The sequence below is a fragment of the Lactuca virosa genome, chromosome 8, assembly GCF_052849685.1.
Source record: "Lactuca virosa cultivar CGN04683 chromosome 8, Lactuca_virosa_CGN04683_v6, whole genome shotgun sequence".
NCBI lineage: Eukaryota > Viridiplantae > Streptophyta > Magnoliopsida > Asterales > Asteraceae > Lactuca > Lactuca virosa.
Genome location: NC_136433.1, coordinates 126552280 through 126576368, shown reverse-complemented (window position 1 = coordinate 126576368; position 24089 = coordinate 126552280). Strand labels below are relative to the sequence as shown.

General features: G+C 35.8%; 2 protein-coding genes, 2 long non-coding RNA genes and 2 pseudogenes across 6 annotated transcripts; 2 read left to right on the top strand and 4 right to left on the bottom strand.

The window, feature by feature from the left end:
- Nucleotides 1-2297: 2297 nt before the first annotated feature.
- Nucleotides 2298-3051, top strand: LOC145128386 (uncharacterized). Its single transcript, XR_013716846.1, has 2 exons — nt 2298-2408; nt 2570-3051. It is a non-coding gene; the product is annotated as an uncharacterized LOC145128386 (long non-coding RNA).
- A 50-nt stretch (nt 3052-3101) lies between these two features.
- On the bottom strand, nt 3102-4121 carry LOC145130823 (chitinase 2 pseudogene; annotated as a pseudogene).
- Nucleotides 4122-5145: 1024 nt separating this feature from the next.
- LOC145134106 (chitinase 2-like) lies at nt 5146-6087 on the bottom strand. Its single transcript, XM_079069015.1, has one exon. It carries the CDS (start codon nt 6061-6063, stop codon nt 5146-5148), a length of 918 nt encoding a protein of 305 aa, XP_078925141.1. The 5' UTR covers nt 6064-6087.
- Nucleotides 6088-7422: 1335 nt separating this feature from the next.
- Nucleotides 7423-9278, top strand: LOC145130822 (protein FAR1-RELATED SEQUENCE 11-like). Its single transcript, XM_079065582.1, has 4 exons — nt 7423-8325; nt 8482-8769; nt 8815-8872; nt 8959-9278. Exons 1-4 carry the CDS (start codon nt 7423-7425, stop codon nt 9276-9278), a joined length of 1569 nt encoding a protein of 522 aa, XP_078921708.1.
- A 1878-nt stretch (nt 9279-11156) lies between these two features.
- Nucleotides 11157-12144, bottom strand: LOC145130821 (chitinase 2 pseudogene; annotated as a pseudogene).
- A 1638-nt stretch (nt 12145-13782) lies between these two features.
- LOC145133594 (uncharacterized) lies at nt 13783-15602 on the bottom strand. 3 transcript variants are annotated; one of them, XR_013718638.1, is made up of 4 exons: nt 15383-15602; nt 14780-14869; nt 14635-14697; nt 13783-14069 (listed from the first exon to the last, which is right to left on the bottom strand). It is a non-coding gene; the product is annotated as an uncharacterized LOC145133594 (long non-coding RNA). The 3 variants fall into 3 exon arrangements; XR_013718639.1 differs by having other exon boundaries at nt 14780-14853; XR_013718637.1 differs by having other exon boundaries at nt 14780-15599.
- Between the last annotated feature and the right edge of the window lie 8487 nt (nt 15603-24089).

The window sequence follows — 24089 nt, the reverse complement described above, 5'->3', positions numbered from 1 at the left end:
CTGTGGTAGCTATTTTGTGTAATTTGTTTTTTTTTTTTGACGATATTGGAATTTCATTTTATTGATTTCAGCAAGATTTGCATAAGGCTGTCAAACATTTCCGGTTGACTAATTAAGCAATTTCATTTTTCTCTATGAAATCTATATGAGTTTTAGCAAATGGTAAAACGCACAATCTAATACCCTTTCAATTTGACTGATCTTAATGTAAACTGTAGCATTGTATTGGGGTTCAACTTGCTCACGGATAAAGTAACTTCAACCATTTCCAACCTACTTACATTTTTTCCTAAAAAAATGGAGTAAAAAATAGGGTAAATAGTGTTCCATCTCCAATAGTATTCCAATAGTATTTCATTTGTTACCTCATTTTTACACCCAAAAATATATTCTATTCTTCTAACTTATAAATTGTTAAATACACCATTCTATTAATTTGGTTTCAATAAATATATAATATATATTTTTTTCATTAAAATAATATTAAATAAATAAGATTATATTTATAATACGTAATTATAAACTTTTTTTAAATACGTTATTATGTTTTAAAATTTTAATATGTATTTAAATTTTAATATGAATTTGATAAACAAAAAAATTTATATTTATAATTAACTAATTAACATAATTTAATATATAACACAATATTTATAAAATATATATTCAACTTTTAATTTATATAATCACAACCAATAGACACTTATTTAATCTTAAATCACAACATTATTTTCTCTATTAAAGAGTTAATGATCATTTAACTCCTTTATTACATATCAGCACTCAAATTTCATTGAACATCCATTAGATACTTATATGTAGCTTTTCCCTAACAACTTAATATATAATAATTTGTTGGTATCTTTTAAGTTTAATTGGATTTTATGAGTTTTGAAACCATCAAAACTTTGATCTAATAGAAATCTAAAACTTTGATCTAATAGAAATCTAGTGGTATAAATTGTATATTTGTATAAAACGAGATTTTATCATGAACACGAAGAAATATGTGGACAAAAGGCAGTGCCTTAAAACCTATGCAAAATTTTGGAGTTTGTTGTAGTGGAAAAAAAAGTTACGAAGTAGCAAGTTAGTGTAAATAGATATGTTTTAACTTGGTCAAACTATCTAATCTCTAAGGCGAAGAGTTGCAAACTTGTTTGTCACAAACACCGTGATAAACACAATCACGAACACAGTGCAAAGAGTTGCGGACTTGCTGATCCTACGTAAATTATGAACAAATTCTATGTTAGAGTGATGGAGAGTAAAAAAGAAAGAAAAATGCACGTTATAAAATATGGTATACACCACTAATGATCATTCAATGTCGTTATAACACCTTAACACACAAAGAGAGTGATATTTACATGCTATAACATTGACATAAATGCATAACACACCCCATCGTTAAGAGTATACATTTTAGCCTTAGAAAAGTTGATTACTAGGGCTGCAACGAGACGAGCCGAGTTTGAGCCTGACCAAGCTCGGGCTCGGCTCGTTTAAATATTTATAGGCTCGAGCTCGAGCTCGGCTCGTTTCGAGCATTGTGGTACAAGGCTCGAGATCGGCTCGTTAAGAATTATACGGGCTTGGGCTCGGTTTCGGCTCGACTCATATACAATATATTATAATTTCCTAAAATGGTATTTTTTAAATTATTATTTATTGTAATATATAAAAATAAAAATAATTTTTTTATTAGATATATGTAGGCTTGTTTAAGCTCGCGAGCCTAATCGAGCCAAGTAACAGAGGCTTGAGCTCGAGCTCGTTTAATAAACAAACCTATATTAAGCTCGAGCTCGGCTCGGACTCGTTTAAAATCAATCACGAGTCGAACTTTTAACGATTCGATTTCGAGTAGCTCACGAGTAGCTTGGCTCGTTTGCACCCTATTGATTACCTTCATAAATTTAACTGGTTGTGAGAAACCAAATATCATATAGTTATTGGTCATAGTATTTTTTTCAAACAATTCACATAAATTTATTTGTCCAATTTATATAAAAATAATTAAATATGTAAAATTTAAAAACTTCATTACTTTCACATTTCATTATCCTTTAATTTTTAATTGAGTTATTTTTACACGTAAAATGTTTCATAAATAAATGCATAAGTTATTTAATTTTGATTTATAATTCTGTTTAGAGTACATAAATAATTAAACTAAAACCTTGGCCCGCGTATTTTTCCCGCAATTAAACACCGTTGTCACGTTACCGATCCACGTGAAAATTCATGTCATCATAATCGTCGATTACCACTCATCAACGGTTAGCAATGCTTGTAAAAAGCACATCCAGGATCCACTCCCTAACTCACCCACTATATATACAAAACCCCCCAATTGTCAACATCACCACTTCCATTTGCATTTCTTCCAATCAACAAAGTTTCAGGTACAAATCTAAATTAACAACTTTTGATGAATCTTCATCCATTTTTTCTTTTTGATTCTATTAAAAATTAATTACATTACTAGATTAGCTTCTTTTCTTCCAAATGTCAATCGCTCCGGTTTGTGAAGTTCCTAATTTTATTTGATCGTGAAATGTCACAGATTTCGGAGTAATTTGAAGAAGTTTGAAGATGTCAGGACGTGGAAAGGGAGGGAAAGGATTGGGGAAGGGAGGAGCAAAGCGTCATCGTAAGGTTCTGCGAGACAATATCCAGGGAATCACAAAACCGGCGATCCGACGTCTGGCGAGAAGAGGAGGTGTGAAACGTATCAGCGGTTTGATCTACGAGGAAACTCGCGTAGTTCTTAAGATCTTTCTAGAAAATGTCATCAGAGATGCTGTTACCTACACCGAGCACGCACGCCGGAAAACTGTCACCGCCATGGATGTGGTGTACGCGCTCAAGAGACAAGGCCGAACTCTGTATGGATTCGGTGGTTAGGGTTTTCAAGGCCCGAAAATAGTCTGTGGGTATTGGTGTTAGGTTATTGATTTCTACTGCTTGTTCAAATCAAATGTTGTTAGTACTTAGTGTAAGCCTCGGATCATTTTAACAAAATAGAAGTACTCGACTGATTTCTTATCTCGATGTTTCCAAAATCAAAATGCTTTTTGGCAAAATTAGAATTGCATTCAGTTGACTTTTGCAACTTCATCGTCTCCATCTGAATCAACAACTGTTATCAGCATTATCAAATGGTACATCCACATAACACACTTTCATAACCAATACATTTAATCAACAATTTCATATATGTAATTGTAAGCTGAAGTATCACACACTAAAATTCTTGTGGCTTGTTGCTAGGATAGCCTGTGATTGCTTTTCATATTTAAAACCTAAAGCTTTTGAATTATCTGCAGACCATACAAAGATCCCACCAAGTTTCCCTTGACTTTTAAGCCTTTTACAAGCTGTAAAGAACCCATTTTTTGGTGATAAACCTCCACTTCCTTCGGTTGTGATGCTAGCCAAGATATTTCCACCTCCATAATTATCTCTTTGTGTCTGAAAGTATCTCATAAACTGAGAAACAGTCGTCCCCTTGTCATATGCATAAAACTGGAAATTGACATAGTCTATGACGTGAGCATAACTCGTCCAAAGAGCCATGTAGTTTCTTTTAACTTCATCATCATCATCGAATGGAGCTATAGATGCAAATGTAATGACTCCATTGTTCTTGAGAGTTGTTATAAGCTTCCCAATGCATTCAACAAATGTAACTTGATCTGAAACGAAGTGCTCATAGTCTATATCAATCCCATCCAAGTTATACTCTTGGATGATCTTAGTGAGTGAAGAAACCGCATTAGAAACCCATGAATCCACTGATGAAACTGTAAAGTTACACGTTTTTCTCTTACAGTGTCCCCTCCTAGGCTTAATGCTACTTTGACATTTGTATGCTGACTCTTGATTGAAGAGACTTGTGAAGGGCTGAGATTATGAGTATCCCAAAAGATTTTGAATTCACCATTTGTTGGTGAGGGAGAAGATGAATTTGTATAATCAATTGCAAATGCAAGTATGTAATGAAACTCCACATTTGGGTTGATGGGTACATCTGAGAATTTTACATTGTTATCTTCTGCACCTATATATTCACTAAACAGGTATGATTTTGGTGCAATAGGTTGTCTTGATGCCATTGCTAAATGAGCTTGTAGAGTGAAAAGAAGAATGAAAAGCTCAGAGAAGCCCGTTTTGATCAAAGAACAGATTAGAAGAGCTTTCTGGCAAATGGGTATCCCTTGTAAGTTCTGTTTAGATGCTAATGAAGGAGTTTTTTTTTGGGTTTTAATAATGTTCTCAGCTGCAGTCTTGAACAAGAAAAAACCACTTTGAAGATTCCACATTGTCTAAAAAACGAAGTTTTTTTTGTCATATCTATCTGCTCAAGAAAAGAATACAGAAGGTGCCATTGTGTTTGCTTGTCTTTTCTTGTTTGATGATTCCTACTTAAACTCTTAAATATTGTAGGAGGCACTAGTGTTGGGATATTTAATTACACTAGTTGAGATTCTTGTTCATATCTGAAAACAAAGGCTTTGGATTCACCAGCACACTAGCAACAAATAAACGACAAATTACCGAAAAATTACTATGTTTTTAACCTTTTACCTAAAAAATATTATTATTATTATTATTATTTTTACAGTTAATCATATATCTTTTTAATGTTTTTTCTTAAAAAAACATTGATAACTTGTTACACCCAATAACAACACTACTAAATGCCAAACATAATTTTTCAATAAAACACTAAGGGTGTGTTTGATTGTGGAAAAATTTCAAACGGAAATGAAAATTTTGAAAATGCATTTTGTTGATTCAGTTTTCAAAAAATTTCCAAGATAATGAAAATTTTATGTTTTCCAAGTTGTATGTAAAACCAGAAAAGTGATTTTTATAGTTTTCCAAAGTTTATCAATTTCTAAAGTTACAGCTCTCCACCTAAGCTTAAAGCCAGTCTGACATTAGAATGCCGACTCTTGATTAAAGCGACTTCAGAAGGCCTGAAATTATCAGTATCCCAGAATACGCTGAATTCACCATTTGTTGGTGATGGAGAAGATGAATTGGTAAAATTTTACTAGTAGATATTCATATTGTACATACATATACGCTTTTACAAACCACATAGAAACACAACAAAATATATATACATACATACTAACGAGGGGCTGCTAGCAAAGCTTGTGATTGCTTCTCGTAGCGAAAACCCGAAGCCTTGGAATCATCTGCAGACCATACAAAGATCCCACCAAGCTTCCCTTGACTTTTTAGCCGATTACAGGCAGTGAAAAACCCGTTCTCTGGTGATAAACCTCCACTTCCATCTGTGGCTATGCTAGCCAAGATATTACCACCTTTATAGTTGGAGCTTTGTGTCTGAAAGTACTTCATAAACTGTGAGATGGTGGTCCCCTGGTCGTATGCATAAAACTGGAAATTGACATAGTCTATGACGTGAGCATAATTCTTCCAAAGAGCCAAGTAGTGGCTTTGAACTTCATCATCATCAAATGGAGCTATAGATGCAAAAGAGATGACTCCATTGTTCTTGAGGGTTGTTACAAGCTTCCCGATGCACTCAGCAAACGTATCAGGATCTGCATGAAAATGCTCGTAGTCAATATCAATCCCATCCAAGTTATACTCTTGGATGATTTTAGTGAGGGAAGAAACAGCATTTGAAACCCATGAATCCACCGAAGAAGGGCTGAAGTAACAGCTTCCTCCTCCCACACTGTCTCCTCCTAAGCTCAAACCTACTTTGACATTGCTATGTTGACTCTTGATTGAAGAGACTTGAGAAGGGCTGAGATTATCTGTATCCCAGAACACATTGAATTTACCATCGGTGGGGGATGAAGAAGATGAAGTGGTATAATCAATTGCAAATGCAAGTAGATAATGGAATTCGACATTGGGGTTGATGGGTAAGTCTGTAAATTTGACACCGTTGAATTCTGCTCCAATATATTCACGGAATAGGTCTGATTTTTGTGCAGTATTTTCTTGTGTTGATGCCACCGCTAAAAGCACTTGTAGCATGAGAAGAACAATGAAAAGTTTGGAGAAGCCCATAATGATCAAACTTCAAAGACCAGATTATGTTGAAGCTCGAAGGTTGATGAACAAAAATAGGAAGCCTACAAGTTATATAGAGGAGCTTTCTGGCAAATTGTTTACGATGTGATCAGATTAATTAGTGTTAATTAAAGTGGCGTAAGTGTGCTTCTACTGTTGTTATATATGTTTAATTATATATATTCTGTCTTGAATAACAGGTTAAAAATCTATTCCAAATCCCTTGTAATTTCTATTTATTTGTTAATGAAAGCTTTTTTGTTTTTTTCATGTTTGAGCTTCCGCCTAAAAGTACAAAAACCATGTAGTCAACGCCTCATTGCCACAAACACCCAGTTTTGTCATAACATGACCTTTACAAGTATACAAAACCTGCCATAATTGTCTTTTGTTTTGTTGTTTCATGATATTATTTGTTATATATAAACCTGGAAATTGATGAATTTATCTTTATCTTCAGTTTCCATTATTTTTTTTATTGGATCCTATATAATTAATTGAAGTCGAGTAGAAACGTTTAATTTGGTAGAGATACATGATGTTTTTAAACTTGAAGAAGTCATGATGTTCTGATCCATTTATTGCAATACATTTCGAATAAGCGCCTGATTTATCCACAGAATTTTCTAATCCATCCACAGAAAAAAGAGTTTATGGACAAATATACCCTCAATTTAATTTCTAGGTATTTAATTAAGAGACAAAAAGCTCCTGTTTGGAAACTCTAAAAAACATATGACAGGCGCTGTTTCTTCAACTTGCGCTCCTTCCCTCGACAACGTTATTTCAGTCGACGCTTTTTCATCCGGAGCTGCTGCTTCACCGACTTCTTCTTCAACCCACTCTCAACCGGTAACTCTAAAATTGATGTTTGATTTAATTATGTTAAAATATTTACCATGACTATTGATTTTGATTTTGTTTTGCCACAGAGGAATTACGATTGTATCTTTACTTAACTTTAATTGTTATCTTTCATCTCAAAGCAATTAAACCATTATTAACTTTATGTTCATTCACAGTTTACGTAACTTCATGAAAGTGCATGACACAATAATAATTTAATATTCACTTTGATTTTTATATAAAGTCATGTTGCAATATTTAATTGATTATCATGACAAACCATGTTACATCTTCCTGTGAACATAATCTAGAATTTTAATTGAGAAAATTAAGATAATCATATATAGGAATAATTATCAATTGAGTTAAGTTAAAATGATAAATTGATTCTTTTATACGTTAAAACCATTATGTTAAAATGATAAATGGATTCTTGAATAAACAAATGGGTTATATGTTTGATTCTTGGAGGTAATAGTTGGTTGTGATAAAATTGATTAACAGGTGAGAATGGATTCATCAAGTCCTATGATGCAAAATGAAGAACTCTATTTAGCTAACTCTAAATTTGAATCATATGATGAATTATTAAAGAGTGTACGAGATTTCTATTACACTAAAGGATGTGGGGAATCTATTCAAGATTCAAGCAAAGACAAATATGTCACGTTGCAATGTGATCGAGGCGGTTCCCATCGAGATAGATTGTGTATTGGAGATAAAAGAAGGAAGAACACTGGATCTCGTTTGATTAAATGCCCCTTCCAGATTGCAGGTAAAAAGGGAAATGATGGTGTTTGGGTACTTAAGGCAAAAAACTTGACTCACAATCATGAACAGGCTATAGATGTCTCTGGTCATCCATCATTCCGTCGATTATCACCGGAGGACGTACAAAGTGTCAAAAACATGACACTTTCTGGCATACCCCCAAGGCAAATTCTTTCTTCTTTACGTCAGAAAAATCAAAACCTTCCGGCAGTCTCTCGAACCATATACAACTTGAAGGCAAAAATCCGCAAGGACAACTTGAATAATCGATCAATGGTTAGTGCCTTATTTGAAGAGTTTGAAAAAGAAGGATTTGTTTATGATTATTTACATAATCCACTAGGGCATATAATTCATTTGTTCATTGCACATCCTTTGTCGATTAAACTTGCCAAAGTCTTCTCAAATATCTTTGTAATGGATTGCACATACAAAACAAACAAATATAACATGCCTCTCCTTGATATCATTGAGGTTTCATGCTTTAATACCTCTTTTTATTCTGGGTTTGTTTTTCTGGAGAGAGAGGATGAAGATAGTTATATTTGGGCATTAAATGTGTTTAAGAAGACCCTTGAAAATCGTGAACCATCTGTGATTATGTCGGATAGAGAGTTGGCATTAATGAATGCCATAAAGATGGTATTTCCGAACACGACAAACCTTTTGTGTATTTGGCATATTGAAAAGAATGTGTTGGCAAATTGCAAGAAGCATTTCACAAATACAGAAGAGTTTGACATATTTATGTCAAATTGGAATAATGTAGCATATTCAACAACAACAACAATTTTTTAGCATAATTGGGGTGAATTTGAGTTGCTTTATCAAACAAAGCAAGTTGCAATTGAGTATATAAAAAGTACATGGTTGCCCTGGAAAGAAAAGTTTGTTAGTGCTTGGACAGAAAATTATTTGCATTTTGGCAATCGTGCATCTTCAAGGGTCGAAGGTGCTCATTCCAAGCTTAAATCGTATCTACAAGTATCTACGGGTGGGTTTCAAGGTGTTATAGAAAAGATTTGTCTTGCAATCAGACATGAATTCAATGAGATTAAAGTGAAACTCGCAAATGAGAAAATCAAAGTTCTTCTTAAGTGTGATACACCTGTTTTTAGAGAGCTTTTGTAGCATGTATCTCATTTTGCATTAAAGGAGATACATATACAATATGAAAAAGTAAAAAAAGGTAATGTTTACAAAGATATATAGTTTTACATTATTGCACAACATTAAGTTTTACATTAGCCTTTAATAACTATTTTTGTTTTTTAGGTACAATGGCTCCTTGCACTGGCCATTTTATGGCAACCATGGGTCTTCCTTGTGCTCATAAGATACAAAATTTGAAGGGAATGAAACTAAAATTAAATCTCATTCATCCACATTGGAGGATTGATACATTGCGCCTGAATTTAGAAGATGATTCACATAATGATGGCGTTAACAAATTTGATGAGTTGCTTACTGAGTTGTCTTCAAGATACCAAATATGGCCTTTAAGTAAGAAAGAATTTGCTACTTCTATGATTAATAAGCTTTTGACTGAATCTGATACGTTGTTTGCAGGGGCGGAACACAAACATCAAAAGTGAGGGGGCCGGAACCAAAACTTCAAGAGAAAAACTTATAAACAAATTATATTTGTTCAAACTTCAAACAACTAATTATTTTGATTTACATATAAAAGTCATTATTATAATTTAACGAATATACAAAAATAATTAAAAGTAAAAGTATACAGAATCTAACAATTAACATATACATTTAAAAAACAAAAATATTCTAATTCATGTTTGCATTTTGGTAAAAAATTTATACTACTCGTTTGTTTTAACAATTCAATAACTTATAACTTGACCAACGTTAAAAAATAATAAATCAATGCTGCTTTTTATTACTTTTATAGTTGTCTAGTTAGTTTCAATAATTATATCACATCTACAAAGAGAGATAGAAAAAAGAGAAAGATAAAAGAGATTAGAAAGAGAAAATGAGAAATACTTACTATTAAGTCCGGTGATGAGAATATGTCGGAGAAGAGAAATAACAAGCAAACAAATGTCAGCACAAATCTATCAGAGAGGAAGCACCGGCTGCTGAGGTCGTTGGTCAGAGTAGCAGTCGGCAAACGGCGGAGACGAGTGACAGACACCGCACGTAGGTGATGAAGGTAAAGCGGAGAGAGAGGGACTGTTGAGCATTCCGGCAGCCGCGGTAGTGGTGATATAATCTCGTGAGCAAGGTTTTTTTTTTTTTTTTTTTTGACGACAAAATTCTTTAGTTTAGGGTTTATAGTTTCTCAAAGATTTGAGTTTATAAATTGTAGATTAGAATTTTTTGTGTTTTATTTTGATCTTTTTATTTTTACTTCCTAATTTATTGGGTTTTATTTTGATCTTTTCTAAGCAATTATCACGATTTCCGTTAATTACTTATTAGATCCATGATTTACATATATATTTGTGGATGATTAATCTGAGGGGCCATAAACTTACTGAAAAATCAAAGTAATCCTATGCATATATAATCCAAGCATTGGTAAGTAAAAAATCAGGGGGCCATGCCCCCCCCCCTCCCCTATAGGCGCTCAGCCACCGGTTGTTTGAGCCCATGATCCGTCGACCGAAGGGTAGACCTCCAAAATCGAAAAAGAAAAAAGGAATAAGTTCTACCGCACGAGACCCTTCAAGATTTGAGCTTGTGGAATCATCTAAAACACCAAAAACTTCGAGTTCTACTGGCGTCTTTCAAATTAACAATGAAGTATCTGATAATATTAGTTATACAAATAATGAAAACAACTTATTTGATTTAAATGCATTTCCAACCTTTTCAAGTGATATATGACATATGAGTAGTTTGAAAATTTGATATGTATTAATTTGAATATTTGATATGTATTAGCTTGAATATTTGATTGTTATTTGCTAGGCATTGTTTTTATGTTATATTTTTTATATTAAGTTGTTCATTGTATAGTAGTTTTATAATTAATATGTTTATAAACTTTTAATTAAAAATTGAGTTAGTGATGTAAACTGTGAACAATAGGTAACGAATAAATAAATAGATTAAATACTAAAATAAATGGTATAAAACTCAAAATAAGAAACAAATACAAAGAATAAGCACATAAAGGTATAATTGTTATTTTTTAAAAAAATATTTCTAAATTAATAAATGATGATATAATTGTGGTGGGGTACGCATCCGTTTAGAGTTTCTAAAAATAAGGTTATTTATCTCTTAACATCTAAAATTTAATATAAGGGTAAAATTGTCCACATATTATTTTTTCCTTGGATTGATAAAAAAACTCAGTGGATGAATCATCCCCCTTTCGAATATGATTCAAGTATCTTATTTCTTATTTGGAAGGAAGAAGAAAGGAAACTACGGACATATGAAATGGAACATATTACTATTAATATATGCCCATATATTCATGCATGATGAAATAAAGATGATGATCATGCTGCCAATAAGGCCAGAGCAGCTTTTTCATATCTAAAACCGAACTCTTTGGATTCGTCTGCACACCAAACAAATATGCCTCCGAGCTTTCCATCTCTCTTCAACTCTTTGCAGGCCTCAAAGAATCCCTTATTAGGAGGCAAACCTAAGTTACCTTTGCTTATGAAGCTTGCTAGAAGCTGACGTCCTTTATAACTTGAAGCTTGTTGATGATGAAAGTGTTTTACAAACTGTGAAACACTAATCTGATCATACGCATAAAACTGGAAATTCACATAATCAATAACATGTCCATATTTCTTCTATAAAGCCAAGTAATTTCTTTGAACCGGTCCTTCATCTTCATAGGGGGCGATAGAAGCAAATTTGATGGTCCGATTTTTCTTTAGAATTATTATAAGCCGTCCTATACATTCAACAAAAGTTTCCTCATCATGCGACCTAAAGTGTTCATAGTCGATGTCAATACCATCCAAATTGTACTGCTTGATCATGCTCGTTAATGAAGAAACTGCATTTTGGACCCATGAGTTGATAGATTTTGGAGAAAAAAAGACCTTATTTTTATCATGAACAACACTATCGCCACCCAAGCTAACAGCCACTTTGACATTAGAGTTCTTGGCTTTGACCGATGCTATTGCCGAAGGACCCAAATTTTTAGTTTCCCAGAAAACATTGAATTTACCATTGGTGGATGACGGGTGATTATCTGAGGTGTAATCAATTGCGAATGCTAGGATAAAATGAACTTCAACTTTAGAGTTGATAGGAACATCTGATAACTTAACCGAGTCAGATTCAGCACCAATGTACTCCCGGAAAAGATTTGAGTTTGCAGCTGCATGTACGATAAAAAAATAGACGAAAGCATTAGCTCTAGAGAAACAAGATCAATACAGAACGAAGATGTGAAACTGGGTTACCACTGCGAGATGAGATAATTAGAAGCACAAAGAGCATGAGAACACGGGAAAACACCATGTTTTCTCTACTATGAACCGAGAATATGGATTGATGTTTAGTTGATGGTTATGACTAAGTGCTTATATAGCAGATTTGATCTGTGTTTCTACTGTGTGAACTAGATGATACAGATTTAGGTTTGGGTTTTGGCGTAATGTGGTGCTGGACTTATCAATTAGCAGAAAATAAAAATAAAAAAATTCCTTGTTATATCCAGAGATTTTGATGTTTTGTTCTAGGTAGAATCAGTATAGGCGGTACCTCCATGACTGCGATGAAGACCAGAATCTTCAATATGGATTGATGTAGAGTTGAATAGAATTAGAGCACCATAGATTCTAACGTGGATGCATGTTCGTCTGAAAGGATGCAACAAATATGATGAATTATATATTGTTTCTTGGTCAAACAGTAGGCTTGTTTAAGATCCAACTATAAAAAATACTACCAATGTTTGCAACTTAAAAGGAGACCAATAATTTTACAAACTGCTATTGTTTTAGACAACTCGGTGTGGGCACGTTATGGCTCGTTACTGCCTATGTGTCTGCACTTCAACGCCAATAACACGGGGGGAACACCGTCCCCCCTCGCCGTTATGTGATGAGCCGTGGTCATGGTAACGAGATGCAACACACTTTTCTTTCCGTTCTATTCTCTTTTCTTCCTCTGTGTTTTTCTTCTTAATTGGCCTCACAACGGCGTGAGCTTGGAATACCACACCCAAAAAAATATGTTGTGAAGAAGAATAATAATTACGCTGATGTGGCCTCTCAACCCTGTTAACCATACCGAGTAGTCTTAGGGAGAACCATTGGAGATGAGAGCATCCACAATATATGGTTTAATGGATTTAGTGGAATGAACTGAATGTTTAGTTGACATTTAAAGGATTAAAACCAACTATAATAAGATGCAAACAACTTGATATTCAATAGATTTGAAGTTTAAATGTCCATTGAAATATTATGGGGAAAAACAATCTTTTTATTTTGTTTTTCTAGAATATATTCCATTTGAAGTATATAAAGCTCAATTAATACGTTGTGTGTAGAATTTAAACGGTAAAATTATATGAAACTTTAAATATAATGTATTCTGGATATTTTTATTGGGAAATTTAGCATTCTTGTCCTCTTTCCTATGTTGTCTTCTATATTGAATATACTTTGATTTTGCATTCTCTAAATACATGCTTATTATTTTTATTTTTTCTAAAGAGGGATGTTCAAATCATTATTACAAAAGCATGTTTATCTTTTCATTTCTTTCTAGAAACATTCTCACCAGACGTGCAATCTAGCGGTAAATTTCATATCACTACAAATAAAATGACATTTAGTGGCACAGAAAAAAGTGTCACTAAAAACCAAAAAAGTGTCACTAAAGGCCTCCTGGGCAATCAGCGGCACAAAAAAAAAGTCCCACTAAAAGCGCTGCCACTAAAGGCCTTTAGTGACACATTTTGGTTGTGTCGCTGCAGCTTATTAGGTTTTAGTGACACTTTTCTATTATGCCATAATAAAAATTATTTTCATACTTTTAGTGACATTTTTTTAACACAAAAACTATACTAATAAAATAGATATTTTTTAATTTTAAATTGAATATAAAATAATAATAAGACAATTAAGATAATAAATGGAAAACACAATATTATTCTACCAATAATATTTTCAATATTTAAAACACAAATGTCTTCAAAAGAGTTTAAAAAGTCAAAATATGGTGCTAGGGCTCAAAACATATTACTATCGAACTAAATACTAGTTGAGGAAGAAACATGAAACTTGAATGAGCTCAAACTTTATTTAATTTCCAATCTTGAGTTTTTCTTCAAGGTAAAGAACCGGTTTGGTAAAAAGCATGACCCTGAATCCAATAATTTGTCACCATTAAAAAAGCACATGACATTGTATGAATCCACAAATTTATCCCACCTCCTGCAATCAAAAACTTCAAGTGTTAATAATTAAAACTACTCAAATAATTATCAAATATGACAAACTTTGTATGATCTACTTGGCCTAGGCATTTCTATTATAAAAAACTACTTGAATTATTATTTATATGTATTATAAAAAGATGTACTAATTGGTACTATATAAAAATTGAGATTCATTTTAATTTTTTGAAAATAAATAGCACTTGCATCAGATAGTTGTTAAGATATTCATATATCTAATGGCAACTATGTAATGCATCTAATGGCTAGCGCTTCATCTTTTATGATCATAGCAGGAATGAAATTACTATATACACAAATTATAAAAAAATCTAAATACTATATATTGCTTAAACGTCACCAAGAAAAGAAAATATCAATGTTAATTTATATAAAGTGGGTGTCTAGAATTTCTTTTTACACGAGGCGGGCTTCAAAACAACAGGTCTTGAATCCTCCTTTCCCACAACTAAACAGAGGATGACACTTTTGTCCTTTTGACAACCATGAATTCTTCTGTAATTGCATACAAATTAAACCAAAAAATTGATAAGACTACTTACTGTTAAATAAGCAAACCAAGGGCCCGCACACAGAGCATCAATATCATTTTCTACATTATAAACCTACACAAAATTTGAAAACAGATTAGGGTGCAACAAAATCTTGATGAAATGACAAATGAAAAGAAGTTAAAAAGAAACTTACAACTTACAGCAAGGCTGTATGATCCATATGTTAATATAGTTGCTGAGGCAGCTCTAATATGATTTTCTCGTAGCCTGCATAAGTAAATAGCTTCCAACAATGCAATTTTCAAACAATTAACGTCTGTAGATAGAAGTGTCTTTGTAGAAAAGAAGGTTAAAAATGGCAATTCAGTGAAGTTGGCGTGGACCTAATGGAAATTAAGTGATGTTGGTATCGGCCTAACATTTCACTTTTTGGTGTGCAGTCTATGGTATTGGCAAAAAATCAAACACGTGGTGTGCATTTTCCTCTTTACACATCTTGGTACAATCAAACACAGACGCAAAAAAATAAAGGGTGGAGGGCGATTGTACTACACACGGGGGAGAAGCTGATTGTCGATTGCACAAGGGAAAAGGCGATTGTGTTGATTGCACAAACACATAACATCTACATTAAAAAAGTAGTTGGTGTTGGCATGATGGTAGCGATGGCGTTGGGGAGGATTTCACCATGCTCCAGTATGAGAGAGAGAGAGAGGAGAGAGAGAGAGAGAGAGAGAGAGAGAGAGAGAGAGAGAAAGAAAGAGATATGAGATAATGACAGAGAGAAATAGGTTACCTTTTTTTGCTAGTAATGAAGAAAGAAGGGCTTGAAGACATAATCTGTTTGTGCTGGTGACGAAAGAATAAGGGGTTGAAGATTGTGACAAAGGAAGAAGACATTATTCTGAATTTGTGAATGCTTGGAAAAGAATGGCGGACAATGGCGCCGATTTTGGGTTGGGGGGAAATTAGGTCAAAATTTTAGAGATAGAGGGAAAATGAAAGTTGAAAATGAAACTGAAGTTTGGGATGGCGGCAAGATTTTAATCTTGGGGAATAAGTGCGGGAAATTAAAAATAGAAGTGATACAGTGGCACAAAACAAAAAGTGTCACTATAAACATAATATAGTGGCACAAAAAATGTGCCACTAAAAAATTGTGCCACTAAATGTACTTTTTTTTGTAGTGTATGTTGCTAGTTGCTCTCAAAGACATCAACGTAAATCTTGATTTATGTCTGCAAATTTTCTTAATTTTGACTGATTACTAGCTAAATCTTGCCTCTAAATTATTTAAGCAACTATTTTTGTTGGCTAGTATTTAAAAGAAAATTTGCCAATACACACACACAAATAACCATGGTGGAACGCCACTTACATTATGTTGGAAACGACACCTAAGTTTGAGAGAGCTTTTAAAAGAATGTGTGACAACCCGATACTTTCTAGTCAACAAAAGTCAAATTCCGTTAAATAAAATGTCGAATTTTGTTTATTCCGTCAAATTCTTGTGGTTTAGGAAATAATCTAATATATATAAATAAAGTTTATATAAGTTTTCGGAACCAAAAACACTCGAAAAATCCAGTTTCCTTCGAAAAATCAGCAAAAATCGTTCAGCCAAGTGTTTACGGTCGCAAACCCTTGGGCCGTAAACCCGGTTCCGACCGTAAACCCAGCCGATATATAAGTTTTTCCCGGAGAGATTCCTCATTTCTCATCTTTTTCACTAAAAAATTCTCTCTCTTTGCTCCCAAGAACATCCATATCATAAAGATCGAATCTTTAAATCTTCAAGTTTTCACCAAAAACACCAACAACACCAAGAACAACCTTCAAATCTTCGAAGGCTGCAAACCGTTCAGAGCCAAAAACCGTTCACGGCCGCTAAATCAGTTCACGGCCGCAAACAGCCTTGAGCCGTGAACCTTGACTACAAACCCTCGTTTTCCACAATATACAAGTCTCGGTAACATTCCTAACCCAAAAACAAGTGTTTTCTAACATTTTAATTAATGGATTCGCTAATTTAAATGCAATTATGTGTTTAATTATCATTAGGATACCATTAAATTCCGCGTATTCCAACTCGAGGGTCATCTTTCCGGTTTTGCTGTCAAGCTCGTACACATAATCAACTGTGAGTTCGTACCCCTACACTTTTACTGTTGTTTAATGTTTTCAGGGGGAATACAAGCATAACACAAATAAATTTTGTGATTTTATATAAAGGATTTTAACAGGATTAAAACTTATGCAATTGATAAAAACCAAGAGATCATTACATTTTATAAAACACTTAGGCCCCGTTTGATACGCATCTTTCCAGGTCCAAACAGATCTTTCTGACTGAATGGACCGGAAAGACTGTTTAATTTGCACAAAAGAAGGGGTCTTTCCCGGTAAGATATGTCTTTCCCAGAAAGCCCCAAAATCATATCTTTCTGGCTGAATGGGCTGGAAAGACAATTATACACCAAACCCCGCCTCTTTCTTTCTTTATTGGATTATTAATTTTATAAATAACTTTTTTTAAATTTATTTTTTATTGAATTATTACTTTTTTTCATCATTCAGCACAGTCAATCAGATGTGCAATCAAACAACATGTTTTCTTTCCCAGTCAGAAAACTTTCCCAGACAGCACTTTACCAGACAGCACATTCCCAGACATAAACTATCAAACGGGACCTTAGATATTTTATCCCTTTTGTAATATGCTGACCATAAGGGAAGTTTTCAACATACAACCATAATTTCAAAGTTTTCAGCATAATACACGAATTGAATACATAACATACATGCAAACTATAATAGGTATAGTTTGGGATTCCACACACGGTTTTATCAATTCTAGAGTTTATACATTAACAAGCATATAACCTATAATAGGTATAGTTTATGGAACAATTACTTTATCAATGCACGAAACATAGATACAATGCGAATAAACATATAAACTATATAGGGTATAGTTTATGGATCATACACACAGTCATCTAAATTCAAAGGATTCATTTTATTCTACACTTAATCGTTAGTATAACATTTTATGAGTGAGCATCTTCGCGTACTTACTTAAGTACTAACAAAAGTCCTGAGATTATAACCAGAGTCTCCTGGATGGAGAACGTGAGTTTGCGTATAGATCTATACGGGACTGACAATCTCGCACCGCAACTGTTAGCTACAGTTAGGCCGGCAGGCCTGGGTGACAAAATTCATTTCGATTCTGATGCCTGAAGAACATTGTTCAGGCAATTCAATGGTCAAGTATGGTTATAACAACTCATAAATTTGGTACTAAATAATACGATTAATGTATGAATGGTAAACAACTTCAATTAGTTTTATTTTAAATTAATAGAACTACTATACATACTGGAGGATTCCAGGGTTTTCATACAAGAACATACTATACATACTGGTGGTAGCCAAGGTTTTTCATACAAAACACATTATACATTACTGGTGATAGCCAGTGATTTCATACCATAGTTTTCATACAAAACAATACTATACAATTCCACTGGTGGTATCTAGGCATATAAAATAACACGTTCATATACAACTATAGTACACAGTAACGAACATACACTTCGGTCTTAGGGTTTAAGACTACTTTTCAATACTAAAGAAAATATTGGATTTTCTTGAGAACATGCAAACATTATACAGATTCACAAACAGGTTTTCATTACAAAAACATACTTATGAACTCACCAGCTTTAATGCTGATACTCTTTCTAAATTGCTTGTATTCTCAGGGAGCAGTAGACAGGTACAACTGCAGGCTTTTGAGAAGACGAAGCTTATAGTGTCTCGTCTTTTATACTTTTGGATATACATTTTGTTGTATACATGCTATGTATCGAAAAGATGTAAATACTTTAAATATATTCAATGTAATGGTTGTGTTTGCTTTGATTACTATGATGCAATTTTTGTGATACTGTACATGACGTCCTCCACCCCCGAACGTTTCCGCCGTTCCGGTTTGGGGGTGTGACAGTTTAGTATCAGAACATTGTTTATAGTGAACTAAGTATATCAAACCTGACATGATATACAACTATAAACGCTAAGGCGCCGAAGTGCTCTGAACTAAAAGCATACTTTTAAAAATCTAAGTATTTTATAAGAATTATACAAGTATACATACATACCAGAACCAGTATCACAAGAAGAAAAAAACAAAAGTATTTAGATGTTGGACATTGCGGTCAAACCTGGGCAGTTATGTAATCATATATGGGATAAATATAGCCTGATCAACTATATTTATTTGAGATACGACCAACATGTGTTTGAGAGTGATATTGGTGTCGCGACAAGTCTAAAACTTACCAAACCCCATACAAAAGAGATCAATAGAACAGAACATACAAACTAAAATACTATAGGAGTATTTGGTAGCATTTCGATACTAGAGCCAAACATATCGTACATATTTCATTCTAAGTGTTGCTATTCATTCTCTAGTGATTGTTTACTTGCATTAAGTAGACTCCCTCTGTAAATCGCTTGATAGAACACTATAACTGTCATGATAAGATATACACTGTTCAATATCACCTGACTTGTGACAACTATAGAGGACTTATCTTCGTTTTTCTCATAAATTATTTTAGAGAAAGATGCCTCCGAAGAAGAAGTCCAATTGAAAGAACAACAATCCTCCACCGCCGCCACCTCCTTAGTTTGATCATGTTGTGTTCCAAGCAGCAGTTACAGCTACTGTGACTGCCGCAATTCTAGCGGCACTAGCGAGTCGGGAAGTGGTACCCATCCCCTCAATCTCGATGGTGGCCATGGACACCCAAATGAGTGTTCCTACATAGACTTCATGAACGCGAAGCCCAAATCCTTTTACGACAATAGAGGTGTCATTGCCTTAACTCGTTGGTTCGAGAAAATCGAATCAATTTTCGAGATCTGTGCGTGCCCTGAGGCAAGCAAGATGAAGTTTTCCGCCTGCACCTTCATTGATAGAGTACTAACTTGGTGGAACAGCCGATTCAAATCCCTAACTCTGTCGGTGGACAATGCCATGAGTTGGGAGAATCTGAAAGAACTGATGTTCGCTGAGTACTGCCTACGAGGCGAGATGCAAAAGCTGGAGCAAGAGCTCTAGAACCTGAAGATGAAGGGTTCCGACATTGCTGCGTACACTGCTAGGTTCAACGACCTGGCTCTTCTGTATCCCGGGATGGTCACCCCGGAAAGCAAGAAAGTTGAGAGGTACATATGGGGATTGACACCCCCAACTCAAGGGAACGTTTTGGCTGCTAAATCTCTCACATTTGACAGCGCCAAGTGTATGGCGTAGACTCTGATAGATCACGGGGATAGTCATGAACCCGTAGAAGACGCTCCTAAACCACCTAAAGAAAGTGGTGGGAAGAAAAAGTTCTGGAACAAACGCAAAGGCCAGCCTTCACAAGAGCCCTCTAAGAAGCAACAGACAGTGGCAGTATACGCTGCTAGCATTCCTGCTGCTGTTCCCACTACTCCAACAACTCCCAGCCGTTATGCTGGAAACCTACCCCTGTGTAGCAAATGCAACTTCCATCACTTGGGAGTTTGTAGATAAATGCAATGCGACAAATGTGGCAGAAAGGAGCACACAGCTCGTTTTTGCAAGACTCCAGCACAACCAGCCAACCAAAACCCCAGAGTTGGAGTAGGCAAAGCCTGCTATGTTGTGGAGAGACTGGACACTTCAAAAGGAATTGCCCCAAAGCAACGACTGTTGGAAACGCGGGGAATATGCTAGCAATGGGCCAGGAGGAGGCTGTCGCTAATCCCACCGTAGTTACAGCTACGTTCCTCCTTGACAACTCTTATGCATGTATTCTCTTTGATAGTGGTGTGAAGAGAAGTTTTCTCAGTCATGCATTTAAGCACTTACTCAAACACAAATCCCAACCTTTAACCGAAACATTCACCGTCAAGATGGCTAACGGAAAGAAAGAGAGTACAAACGACGTATTCGTAGGATGCACCCTCACTCTAAACGATTATTCCTTTCTAATCGACCTTATGCCGATTTCCATAAAAAGATTTGATGTCATCATCGGCATGGATTGGTTGAGCCCTAATCGTGCTGATATTCTCTATTATGAAAAAGCCATTCGCCTCAATCTGCCATCTGGCGAAGCCCTCGTTATTTATGGCGACAAACTCAGCACGAACCTTCGTATCATTTCGTGCATCAAAGCCCAAAAATACCTATGAAAAAGTGTCATGCATTCTTAGCCCATGTCATCAACGAAAAACAAGAAGTCAAAGACCTCGAGAGCATCCCCGAAGTCTGTAACTTTCCCGATATCTTCCCCGAGGATCTTCCCGGAGTTCCTCCCGAGCGCCAAGTCGAGTTCCGAATCAACTTAATTCCCGGGCTACCCCCGTAGCCAAATTCCCTTACCGTCTAGCTCCAACGGAAATGCAGGAATTATCCAGTCAACATAACGAACTGCTCAACAAGGGATTCATTAGACCGAGCTTCTCGCCATGGGGAGCACCGGTCTTGTTCGTTAAGAAGAATGACGGATCTTTCCGGATGTGCATAGATTATCGTGAGCTCAACAAGCTTACTATCAAGAACCGCTACCCTCTTCCCAAAATCGACGACCTTTTTGATCAACTTTAGGGAGCGAGTTATTTTTCAAATATAGACCTGAGATCAGGGCACCATCAGCTACGAGTCCAGGAGGGTGATGTTTAGAAAACAGCTTTCCAAACTCGGTATGGTCACTACGAGTTTGTAGTAATTCCCTTTGGTCTAACCAACGCACCCACCGTATTCATGGACCTGATGAATAGGGTGTGCCGTCCATTCCTAGACAAGTTCGTGATAGTATTCATAGACGATATACTTATCTATTCACAAAGCAAGGAAGAACACAGTCAACACTTAAGACAAGTTCTAGAAACACTGAGAGCAGAAAAGCTTTACGCGAAATTCTCTAAGTGCGAGTTTTGGATTAGGAAGGCAACTTTCTTGGGTCACGTGGTTAGCGAAGAAGGCATACATGTGGACCCTTCCAAAATTAAGGCAATAGAGAATTGGTTAGCACCAAAGACGCCCACATAAATCCATCAATTCTTGGGTCTTGCTGGCTACTATCGCAAATTCATCCAAAACTTCTCTAGGATTGCTAAGCCTCTTACCGCCCTGACTCAGAAAGGTGTAACCTTTAGTTGGGGAAAACAACAAGACACTGCGTTCCAGACCCTGAAGCAATCCCTGTGCAGCGCACCTATCTTGTCTCTTCCTGAAGGGACAGAAGACTTCGTAGTTTATTACAATACATCCAATCAGGGGCTAGGATGTGTACTTATGCAGCGATGAAAGGTTATTTCCTATGCATTGAGACAACTAAAGACACACGAAGTCAATTATACTACTCACGATCTTGAGTTGGGAGCAATGGTCTTCGCGCTGAAAATATGGAGACATTACCTGTATGGTACCAAGTGAACTATCTTCACCAACCACAAAAGCCTACAACATATCTTTGATCAGAAGGAGCTCAACATGAGACAACGGCGATGGGTAGAGCTACTCAATGATTATGAGTGCAAAATTTGCTATCATCCGAGCAAAGCCAATGTAGTAGCGGACGCCCTTAGTCGGAAGGAATACTCAGGTCGTAAGGTGAAGACACTAACCATGACAGTCCATTCGCATCTGGCCACACAGATCAAAGAGGCTCAGCTAGAAGCCTTGAAACCAGATAATGTGGCAGATGAAGCCTTGAGAGGACTGGACAAGAACTTCGAAATCAAGGGTGACGGGGTTCGTTATTTAATGGACCGGATCTGGACACCAAAGTTCGGTGGTTACAGAGAGGTGGTCATGAATAAAGCCCACAAAACTCGATATTGCGTTCACCCAGGTTCAGATAAGATGTATCTGGATCTCAAGAAACTATATTGGTGGCCAAACATGAAAGCAAATATTTCTACCTACGTGGGCAAGTGCCTAACTTGCGCCAAAGTCAAGGTAGAATACTAAAAGCCCTCAGGTCCAACAGCCAGAAATACCTGAGTGGAAGTGGGAGCGGATTACAATGGATTTCATTACCAAGTTACCCAACACATCGGATGGTCATGACATCATTTGGGTAATCGTTGATATATTAACCAAATCTGCCAACTTCCTGCCAATCAAGGAAGCATACATAATAGAGAGACTTACTAGAACCTACATCCAAGAGATAATACGATTGCACGGGGTACCTGTATCCATTATCTTGGACAGAGATAGCAGATTCACCTTACGGTTTTGGCAATCACTGCAGAAGGCTCTTGGAACTAAGCTGTACATGAGTACAACTTATCATCCTCAAACAGACGGGCAGAGTGAGAGAACCATTCAAACCCTGGAAGACATGCTAAGAGAGTGTGTTATCGACTTTGGCAGTTTATGGGACACCCATTTGCCCCTGGTCGAGTTTTCCTACAACAACAACTATCAAACTAGCATCAAGGCTGCTCCATTCGAAGCCCTCTATGGCCATAAGTGCAGATCCCCTCTGTGCTGGGCTGAGGTGGGTGACATGCAGCTAGCTAGAGGTCAAGTCCCCGATAGCACTTTCACTGGCGCTGAAATCATTCGAGAAACCACAGAGAAGTTCATACAAATCCGAGAACGACTAAAATCCTCGAGAGATAGACAAAAGAGCTATGCCGACAAAAGACGAAAACCCTTGGAATTCCAGGTTGGTGACCGCGTTCTGTTGAAGGTCTCACCCTGGAAGGGGATGATAAGCTTCAGAAAGCGTGGAAAGCCGAATCCAAGATACATCGGACCATTCAAGATCCTTGCTAGGATCGGTCCCGTAGCTTACAAACTCCGGTTACCCCAAGAGCTTAGCAACATTCATCCCGTCTTCCACGTGTCAAATCTTAAGAAGTGTCTATTCGATGAGACTCTTTTAATTCCGCTCGATGAAATCGAGATCAACGAGAGTCTTAAGTTCGTGGAAGAGCCATTCGAAATCATGGATAGGGAAGTCAAACGAACAAAACAAAGTGGCATCCCGATAATGAAGGTTCTCTGGAATGCCGAGCGGGGACCTGAATTCACTTGGGAGCGAGAAGACCAGATGCAACAGAAGTATCTGCATCTATTTTCCTAGTCCATTTTGTATTCATTTTAGAAAGAATTTCGGTATGAAATTCCCTCTAACGGGGGATGATGTGACAACCCGATACTTTCTAGTCAACAAAAGTCAAATTCCGTTAAATAAAATGTCGAATTTTGTTTATTCTGTCAACCTCTTGTGGGTTAGGAAATAATCTAATATATATATAAATAAAGTTTATATAAGTTTTCGGAACCAAAAACACTTGAAAAATCCAGTTTCCTTCGAAAAATCAGCAAAAATCGTTCAGCCAAGTGTTTACGGCAGCAAACCCTTGGGCCGTAAACCCGTTTACGGCCGTAAACCCGGTTTCGACCGTAAACCTAGTCGATATATAATTTTTTCCCGGAG